We start from the raw sequence: 10,469 nt of genomic DNA on the forward strand, positions 1-10,469 counted from the left end.
GGCTACCTATCAGTATGTAGACGAGGGACTTTACAGACTTGTTCGATCAGTTGCAAGGTTTTGTATTATTAGTCAGTGCTTGGAGCGCTTCAACACCCCACCTCTCAGAAAAGGGGGGGTGTGGTCGAGCTGCTCTGTGTATTAACTCATTACGTGCGCGCGTTTTGCAAGCGGCGTGTAGGTCCACACTATGCCATGCGCACGAGTTAATAGTCACCACATTGTTTTCTGGCCACTCCCGGACTCTTTGCTCTATAAATATCATAGTCGGCAAGTTTTACCGTTTTCTCTGCGTGCGAGCAGGGTTTGCTTCATTTTACAGCCTAGACAAAGTTTGTTCTAATATCTTTTTTAACTAGGCTACTTGAGCAGTAGGCTAGCGTATTTTTAATTTACATTTTATCCAACACCGATTCCAGTATCAAAAGGAGGTGAATACAATTCACTCAAACAGGTAAGTCGCATACTTGCTACTATTATCACATTGTACACTGTAGGTTTTGGTCCGGAGCTGTTTTGTTGAGTGCAACAGTAGAATAACATTTTCTGACAAGTTGGTTGTCTAATGTTTTCTGTCTTTAAAACTGTAAGAACAAATGAGGCAAGTTGTGAAAAATAAAAGTTGGTAGCATATTTTTCCAAGATTGCAGATGTTTATTTGATAGGCCTCGGCAACTGTTTTTTAAAATTTTATTTTCATGATTACATTACATTTCTATATAATTTAATATTTTTCTGTAGGCCTAACTAAAGAAATCAAGCACAAAAGCATATGGGCAAGCTTGGCAAATTGACCAAACCGACTCGGTTGTAAATGAAAGATTTAAAGATTAACGAAGAAACCGACTTCAGTTTCAAAATGAACACTCGAATTTATTGATTTGTTTTTTCCAGGTGGACCTTAATTGGCAATCCATTTAGCATATTCAGCACGCAGTGTAAGCGCGCTGGAAATGTAATGTTTAACCCTTTTAGAGGGATATGTGCATGTATCGCAGCAAAACGTTCAAATTATCTGGCAGCTACTCCAGGTTAAAAAAAAATTATCTTTATCTCCATCACCGCAGCCATTAGGAACATGAGGCCGACTTTGTGAATAGAAAATCTTTTCACAGCCTCGGTGTGGCGGCACACTACTGTAAAAAGTATGAACACTGTGCTTTAATGACGGGGCAGAGATAAGCCGTTTTATTATCTGCAATTTACCTCCAGTAATCCTCTCTAGCCTTGGCAGCAGCAACAGTTACTTTTCACTGTTACAGTGTTTTGTATTACTGTTTTGTATTAAATATAATCAATTTCTTACTTGTGCAGTCTATTTAATGTGTTAATTGTCAACAGTTTACATAACCCCACAATTATTCTAGTCTCTTGCTTTTATTGTTTGATTATTTTCTACTAATGTATTCTTCTTTTTCTATTCTAGTTATGTGCTTATATTGTACCTCCTTTAACCCACTGAATCATTGCCACTGCACCGAGCCAATCTCCCCATGGAGATCCCTAGAACCCTAACAATACTTTGCCACTCTGTCATGCAGGTCACCTAAAATGGACTTGGAGACTGCGTTGAAGGAGTGCTCCTCTGCCCTCGATCTGTTTCTCAACAACAGGTTCTCTGACGCTTTGGATCTCTTAAAACCCTGGTATGTCACTCACATTGACAACAGGATCTCTCTTTGACTTTGAATGACATGGAACTTTTTTTTTTTAAACACTGGACAGATGTACTACTTTGTTAACAAAGAGTTTATTGCTTTTACCTTCAGGAAGGGCCAGAGTATGTACCATGCAATGGGCTACAGCAGCATCTTGGTGATGCAGGCAGGCATGACTTTTGACCCAAGAGACATGGATATTGCCATGGAATCATTGAGAGAAGCTCTACAGACATGCCAGAGGTACGACTTAAGATTCTGTTTTAGCAACAATTTCATTACAAAGTCTCAAGTTAGGATGTCTTCATTAAAGCCACAATATAACTAGAAGGGCACTCTGAGAGCGCAGACCTCCGCCAAGGTTTGTGCTATTATTGCTTGTTCGTGAGTCGGATCCGGATCCGCTCCAAAATTTAATGGGTTCTTCCTTGGCCCATGCAACACCTTCCACAAAGTTTCATGAAAATCGGGCCAGTAGTTTTTCCGTAATCCTGCTGACAAACAAACAAACAACGGCACCGAAAACATAACCTTCTTGGTGGAGGTAATGAGTACTACTGTTATTAAATAAGAGTTAGGATTGGCTGGTGACTATCATCATGCGGCATCAGTTAGAGTGCCAGTATGTATGAGAAAAGGAGGCTCAATGAAGTCTAGTGAATGGTGATTTATTTAACACACAGATGTAGGAAAAAAACAAACAGACATACATGGGCTGATGAACACAGATGATTTGGAGTGGTAGTTATCAGTACTCGTGCACAGAAAAGGTGAATTGACTGCCACCCCATGACAAAAGGAATGAGGGGGAGAGTGCAGGGCTGCAGCAGTTTAAATGGTGCTGAACAGGTGAGCACAGTCAGGTTAACGATAGGTGGCAGAGACCAAGGTGCTTCTAAGCAGTGCCAAGGAAATACTAAATAGGGTGCAAATGAGAGTGAAGTGAGGAGTGAAGGAAGTGAGGAAGTCAAACAAAAAGAGATTGGTGATTTCTTTAATACAACTGTATATGGTACATTCCTGAGTTACAAATGTCCTGTATCATGACAATCACATACATAGCTGAATTAAAAGATCACCCCTTCAAGAGAGTGGGAGATACAATCCTGCCACTGCTGAAATTGTTGTTAAAAATGGTGACAATATACTGTTCCTTAACATAGTTTTCGGAAAAAGACTGGAATTGTGGAGACCATATCCAACCTGTGGTATCGGCAACCAGCGGACAACCTGACAGAAGGTGAGTGAAAACCTTACACTATCCACTGACTATACAGTCTATCTTAAGCATATCTGCCATCACCTTGCAGATTGTACATTATGCTTGATCGCCATGGTGACACACAGTGAGCCCCAGGGGTATTTGGACAGTGAACTGGACAATGACCTGATTGCACCCGTTTAGCCAGAAATGTCTTTCAAACAGCAAAATAGTAGACTGAGGTCTGGATCTATGACATGGGTGCAGTGTTGGTCGCAGTGCAAACACAAGTGTGAGTGCAACTAGTCCTGCATACGCACTAGATTTAAAAGATGGGGCTTGCAAATGAACACAGACAATTCATTGGAACTGTGAACCTGCTGAAATATAGGCAACAAAAGCAACACACTATACACTATATTTCTTTATCGATAGGCTTGTACAAGAGGTTCAAGGGTGCAAATGATACAAAAAAGCATAATACAAATTGGTGTGGCCACATTAAATATCAAGTGTGTGTGTTTTTTTTTTGTTTTTTTTTAATAACTGTTCATCCATTTCAATCCTTGTTAACAGAAGAGATGCATGCAGAGCTGTGCTATGCTGAGGTTCTGCTGCAGAAGGCAGCTCTCACTTTCCTGGATGAGAGTATAATCGGTTTCATCAAAGGAGGGATGAAAATCAGAAACAGCTATCAGATTTACAAGTAAGAAGCTTGGAAGGCACTTCTGCTGGGGAAATAATGTATTAAGCAGACAGTGAGCAAAATTATGACAATACTTAAGTGTATTATAAAATATGTTGTCTCTTCAACTAGGGATTGCCAAGCCATGGCAAGCATCACAAAGAACATGGACAGCCATAAGAGCACACACATTCATTTCAAGGGCGGTGTCAACATGGGCATTGGATCATTCAATCTGGTGAGAGCCAGACCTCGCATTTTTCTGTCATATGATGTTTGAGAGCTCTAACAGGCATAATGTGGTCCTGCAGTATAATGTAATCTGGTTAAGCACTGTTGATTCACAGATCAGTGACTATAGACAGTGAAAGATTAACACTATTGAGGGGTATTAAAGGACAAAGTAATTGTAAATACTGTTGCTGAGGTTGTCTCATAATATAGCTAACCTAGCCATCTGGGTACCTACCTTTTTTGTTATTTTGTCAGATGCTGTCTCTGCTCCCATCCAGAGTCCTCAGACTGATGGAGTTTTTGGGCTTCTCTGGAGACAGGGTAGGTGCTACCAGTCTATAAGACAATAAATAAATGAGCGCTGCCTCTGTATACAACAAAAGTACTGATAGTGTTTGATTTGACATAAGAAACGCTGAGCTGCTACTCGTTGCTCACAAAGATCCATCTGCTAATGATCTTACAGGAGATGGGTCTGTCGGAGCTGAGAGCCGGGGCAGCCAGCAACGGCCTGCGCTCCATCCTCAGCACCCTGACTCTGCTGATGTTCCACCTCTACATCACTGTGATCCTCGGTGAGAACAACATGAGGGAGGGGGTTCAAAGCCTTCATTCAATTCTTTGTACATTAAAACAGCTTTGTCTCTCTTGTGATTTTAGGATTTTTAATGATTAGAAAATTGTTTCTTTCTATCTGTCTTTCTTTTCCTTCCCTAAGGTACCGGTGAAGGTAACCTTACTGAGGCTGAAGCTCTGTTGGAGCCCTACATGGAAAAGTTCCCTAATGTAAGCTATGCATTTTACACAGTAAGATGGTTGGGCAGTTGGGGAAGCCTTTCGCTACCACTTACAGTTGAAATGCAGTTATGGAGTTTATGGAGAACACTTGACCTGTAGGAAGATGTGTGGTAGGCTGCATATAATAAAACAATATGTCCAGCAGTGATGTATATTGTTTGAGGTACAGCAGACCTCCATAGCTACAGGACTGCTGCAAGCAAATTAAGCAACTTTCAAAAATGAGCTGAAATCCTTAGTACACATGGATTATGTAAGTGTGACTTTGGGGTGTTGGTGTTTTGCAGCTTTTGACGGAGGCAGACCTCACACTTTCCCTAGTGTCCCTTAGTGGAATAGTATGGTGTTTTTCCTCTTGTCGTGGCCCTCAGAACCTAGATTTGACCCTTAAGTGACCTCACCCCCCCATGGGAGGGGGAAAGTGAGATGACACTGAGATGACATTATAGATCGCGACCTGTCCTGGAGGAATACGAGAATACCAGAGGAGCATGTTAAAGACGCGGATAAGACTCTGAGCGCATTCCTTTTTAGAATGAACACTAAATTGCCCCAGGACTGGTGTGTCAAATACCTCAGAAGTTCTTAAGTAATCACAGCCCTGGGGTCATGGTGATTGGGAACATCATAAACCCAGCTTGTAGCTTGCTCAGAATATAAACAGCAGATGTACTCTGACAACTGGTGTTGCCTTTAGGTATTTTCTTTGTTGTTTAGACATGGTTTCAAAAGGGTGAACCCCCTGTGATGGACTGGCGACCTGTCCCGGGTGTTTCCCTTTTTTCTGCCCAATGTATGCTGGGATAGGCTCCAGCCCCCCATGACTCCGATAGGAGTAAGTGGCAATAGAAAGTGGATGGGAAGATGGATGGAAGGGTAATTTTAGAGTTGGAAAAACCTGATGGAGTTAGGTATGTAAAAAAGAAGAAGGTGAGAAGGTGAGCTCAGTCAGAGTGCTTTGTTGTCATTCTTTGTTGTTTAGACATGGTGTCAAAAGGGTGAACCCCCTGTGATGGACAGGCGACCTGTCCAGCGTGTTTCCCTGACTTACGCCCAATGCATGCTGGGATTGGTTCCAGCCCCCCATGACCCTGAATAGCAATAAGCGGGTATAGAGAATGGATGGATGAACAAAAGGGTAATTAAAACTTGTAAAACTGATGGAGTTAGGTACACAAGAAAAAGGAGAGGGGGAGAGATCGGTCAGAGTGCATTATATTGTTTTTTTTCTTGAATACTCCTTGCCATGAATTTGTCATTAACTGGGTGCACGAATAAGATTGTTTTCGGGCTAGGTGTTTGTTTGTTTGCTTCTGCGTTGACTAGACCTAAACTCAAACTAGTAATAATTAGACCTAAACTCAAACTAGTAATAATTAGACCTAAACTCAAACTAGTAATAATTAGACCTAAACTCAAACTAGTAATAATTCAATTCCTCCCTGAATTGTTGGCCACAGTTCAAAACCTTACCCGCAGTGTCTAGATTAAGGGTCGGTCTAGACAGCTGTGACGGTGTGAATTATACTTTAATGGCTCAGTATAATGTTAGTGTTAGGCTGGGTTTGACAGGTTAGGTACATATTAACGGCCATACATATTGAATGTTGCTTTCAAAAATAATTAAGCCATTGGAACCAGAGAGCAACTAGTAGTGGGTACTAACTTTCTCCAGTTTGATGATATGATCTAATTTGCATATTAGGTAATCTACCGCCCGCACGACACTCCTCCTCATTTGTTGGCTTTTGCATTTCATCCACAGGGAGCCCTCATTGTTTTCTACACTGCAAGAATTGCTTTGCTCAAAGGAAACTTCACATTTGTGAGTAATATGTTGGTGAACAGCATCTTCGTCAGCTCAACTTTGTTTAAAATACAATGTCAGAGCATATATTTCTGTCAGTGTTGTAAAAATCAGTATTTCTCCCCAGGCCCAGGAGAAGTTCCTGGCATGCATCGCCGCACAGCAAGAGTGGCGTCAGATTCACCACCTTTGCTACTGGGAGCTGATGTGGGCCTACTCCTTTGAGCAAGACTGGGGGGAGGCATACCGTTACGCTGACCTGCTCTGCAAAGAGAGCAAGTGGTCCCAGGTAACTAATATAAACTCCTGCTTTTTACCATGTAGTAAGACTGCTGCCGTGCTTTAAGTTAGCTACCTGTTTATCTCTTATGACAAGATGTTTCCCCTCTTCTCATAGGCCGTCTACGTATTCCAGAAAGCTGCCATTTTGAGCATGCTCCCAGAGGAAGAAGTGAATAAAATGGGCGAAAATGTGGAAGAGTTGTTCAGGTACGCTAGATAGAGCACTATTATGTGGGAACATTTCTCTTGTCTAACTATTGTGCAATAAGTGTGAACTGTGTGGTTTGTAGGCAGGTGGATGGCCTCCGACTGAGGATTGCCGGGAAGTCTATTCCAACGGAGAAGTTTGCAGCAAAGAAGGCGCAGCGATACTCTTCCCCTAACCCTGTGAAACTAGTCGTCCCTGCTTTGGTGAGGACACATGCACACACCCACCTTTTTCAATTAATTTACAACACAATGGATATCAAGCCAATTGATGCTCTCAAGATTTTCCCTATTCTATTTTAAATGAGAATATTCTACCTCTCTCACAGGAAATGATGTATGTGTGGAATGGCTTCACGGTCGTTGGCAAAAGACCAGAGCTGACGCGGAACATCTTGTGCACCTTAGAGAAAGCAGAAGAGCAGCTCAGAGATGATCCGAGTGAGTTAACTGTTAAAGATCGAGTGCAATGATTTCAGCACTCAAAGGTTTGATGTTTGTTTCTAACACAACGCACATCATTTGTTACAGTTTTTCATTTGTTACAGTTTTTGATGGTTAGATGGTACAAAGCTTGCAGGAGTAAGTGAGAGCCTGACCTTCCCTATGATTGTGCCATCCACTGCATGACAATATTTTTTTTATCCGTGGGGAACAGCTATCTAGTACTGGAACTTAGGCACCCAGCAACAATGGAGGTGCTGAGATTTTGGCTAGTTTGGCAAGTAGCTGGCTGGCTATTGTCTGGCAGACTATGGAACACCTGATTGAACTGTGTGGGTCAATTTGACCTGTAACATAATGGATGTCATTTTTTTTTCAACGTAATACAAGGGTTAATTATGCATACTTGTTAGTTTATTGTTATGCACAAAATGCAGAAGGAGTAAACCATCTGAAAAACTTGGCATTTACATAAGGGTTAAAAAGTACATTGTACAATATCTCTATACAATTTAAGAGATAAAAACATTGATTGAATAAGAAAATATAAAACAACATTAGCAGGACCAATCAGAGCATTCATTAAGACCTGGGTGTAGGTGACATCATTTACACATCATTTACACCAGTTGAGAGCAAGAGACCAGAGGGAGAGTTTTTCAAAGGGCATTAGTCAAACTTTCACAGTGCTGACAGTTATAATAATGTGGGTTATATTAACAGGCCCATTGTTATACCATACCAATTATACCATGAAATTTGAGAACTGCGTTTCTCATTGCACTGGACCTTAAGTTCCGTGGCAGAGACGATGTTCCGCTCTTCATATAAATACTGAGTTTGAGTACTCCTAATCGTTAAAATGAAGATAATGGCATTGTGTTTCTCATGCAGACCCATCGGAGTATCACGTGGATGACCAGTGTCTTGTCCAGCTGCTGAAGGGTCTATGTCTGAGACAGCTGGGGCGTCTTGTCCAGGCCGAGCTCTGCTTCACTCATGTCATTTCCAGGTAAGAATACAAAGACCAATGTCATGGCACTGCTCAGTTTTCATTGCAACACGTCTACTGCACTGATCGGATAAAAGCACTCAACTGGCATCAGAAAATGTTACTTAAAACAACAATGAGATATTATTCTGTCATCAGTACATGGATTTTATTACAATCTGTGACGACGGTAATCATTATTACTTCTGCTACAACAACTATCACAAGTAGGATAGTCAAGAAGTCCATTTCAAATAAAACTAAGTTTACTATTGATTCCTTTACACTATAAAACAAAAACATATAAAACATATGCATTTGATCAGTCTGCCAGCCTTATGTATTCGGGCAGGCTATTCCAGGGTCTACGAACTCTAGAGCGGTGTTTCTCAACGTGGGGTCCGGGGACCACCAGGGGTCCTTGAGGGGGTTCCAAGGGGTCCCCAGTAAATTGACGAATTGTTAAACTTCACCATTATTTCATTTACAAGAAGTTAACGCAATTCGAGAATGTAGAAGAACAACTGTTTTGGTCATAGTTTCTCTGTTATCTCTCTACCTACAATACAGATAGTCAGGGAATTCTGGACAAAATCATATCTAACAATAAAAACAGTCTCAGATTTGGGTTTGAGTGACAGAATCTCATTAAATGGGGGTCCGTGCTCCTAATGTGGACTAAATTAGGGGTCCTCGATATGAAAAAGGTTGAGAATCACTGCTCTAGAGAGTGCAAGAGACCTATGGCAGTGACTCAATGTTATCTTTTTGCAGTGAAAACGACATCAAGTATGACAACTATCTGGTGCCATTTACCACATATGAGCTGGGCCTGCTTCACAAGCAGAAAGGTGACATCAACAAGGCCATCACCCTGATTGAAAATGCCAAGTAAGTGTTCTTTCTTGCCTTCCATGTTTCACAGCCCATTCAGAGAGTCTTGAACATACAAAGCAACGGCTACCTTTGTGTTCTATTTGCACGTATGCTGCCATACTACAGGAGGGACTCATTTCTGACTGATTTTATAGGTTGAACTACAAAGATTACAACATGGAGTCAAGGCTACACTTCCGCATACATGCAGCACTCAACACAATGGGCACTTATTCTGCCAAAATGCACCCTTCACGTACACCGGCTTAAAAGACCGCGTGCCAGGAGCCTCAACTGAAATGTGGAAGAAATGGATACAAATCCCCCTTATCCCTGTGCACTGCCTTCATATATGCAAACTTGAAATGAGCTTCTTGGTGTCTCTCTAGCTCCTTGATAACAAGATGCATCCAGACTCATGTCTGATGTTTCTTGCCATATTAGAGCATGTCTCTTTGTAGTAGTATCCCTATAATCAATTTTGTATTAGTTATTACGAATTTGATTTTCTTTATGAAAACAATTGTTTGACAACCAACAAAATTGGTGTTTAAATCCAAATTGAATCTCGAGCAAGACCTAGAGCAGCCTAGCCTGAACAGCCCAAAGATTACTAGGTTATTCATTTCTATATAGTACTGCTTTGGTCAGAACCAGGGCGATGTAAACCCCAGGAGAGAATCTTGTGAATGAAATGTTTGTATAAAAGACAACATTAATAAACAAAGTCTATTAATGTTGAAATATTTTTATACAAAATATTCAAATATTAATGTGTAATGTCCAATTTCAATATTGTTTTAGTGTTTTTTTTTTTTTTCAACTGTTTACATTCAAGAGGGACTCACAAAACATACAATTCAACACCTGTTTTATGAATGAATCTTGTAAAATAAGAGCAATAATAAGTTTGTCTTTGTCCAAGTAGAATTGTTGAACCAGTCAGACAACAGTCATGTTCCAAAGCTAACTAAAACCTTTTTGTAAATAGATGTTTTTTTTTCACAAAACACATGGTGCATCAATGTCTGTTTCAAATCCAAAGGCATACTATTTACTGAATAAATAAAATGAATGAAATTACAACATGTCATTCCATTATTTTATTCATAGGTTATTGGTGACACAGAACAGCATTTGCTAAGGTTGTGACAGTAGGTTACATTTTTGTTTTTGAGGCACATTCCATCCATGCCATTAAAATTGAAGTCATTACTGGGGTTAAACCTGGGTCAAACACCATCTCAAAAGGCCTGGGGGTATTTAATCCAAGAGGATGCATGTTC

At 40.7% G+C, this 10,469-nt stretch overlaps 1 protein-coding gene across 2 annotated transcripts; it reads left to right on the forward strand.

The window, feature by feature from the left end:
- Positions 1–1,548: 1,548 nt before the first annotated feature.
- Positions 1,549–9,453, forward strand: LOC139642454 (tetratricopeptide repeat protein 39B-like). Of its 2 annotated transcripts, none has more exons than XM_071517289.1 (16): positions 1,549–1,646; positions 1,770–1,901; positions 2,822–2,898; positions 3,436–3,565; positions 3,677–3,782; positions 4,034–4,099; positions 4,245–4,353; positions 4,497–4,564; positions 6,342–6,401; positions 6,511–6,672; positions 6,781–6,872; positions 6,956–7,076; positions 7,202–7,313; positions 8,211–8,328; positions 9,082–9,198; positions 9,339–9,453. In XM_071517289.1, the coding sequence occupies exons 1-16, from the start codon at positions 1,552–1,554 to the stop codon at positions 9,451–9,453; spliced, it is 1,680 nt and encodes a 559-aa protein (XP_071373390.1). In that variant the 5' UTR covers positions 1,549–1,551. The 2 variants fall into 2 exon arrangements, with proteins under 2 accessions (XP_071373390.1, XP_071373389.1); XM_071517288.1 differs by having other exon boundaries at positions 1,552–1,650; positions 1,774–1,901.
- The last annotated feature ends 1,016 nt before the right edge of the window (positions 9,454–10,469 follow it).

This window comes from Centroberyx affinis, unplaced genomic scaffold (genome assembly GCF_046629955.1).
Source record: "Centroberyx affinis isolate AG114_WGS23_722 - 3 ecotype Tasmania unplaced genomic scaffold, CSIRO-AGI_Caff_v1 ptg000483l_1, whole genome shotgun sequence".
Lineage (NCBI taxonomy): Eukaryota > Metazoa > Chordata > Actinopteri > Beryciformes > Berycidae > Centroberyx > Centroberyx affinis.

Bases quoted from the DNA above. Each gene is read 5' to 3' on its own strand.
- LOC139642454 (XM_071517289.1), top strand. From the start codon at position 1,552: ATGGACTTGGAGACTGCGTTGAAGGAGTGCTCCTCTGCCCTCGATCTG. The intron at 4,100-4,244 runs GTAGGTGCTACC...ATGATCTTACAG, and splicing joins TGGGCTTCTCTGGAGACAGG to GAGATGGGTCTGTCGGAGCT. The intron at 4,565-6,341 runs GTAAGCTATGCA...TTTCATCCACAG, and splicing joins ACATGGAAAAGTTCCCTAAT to GGAGCCCTCATTGTTTTCTA.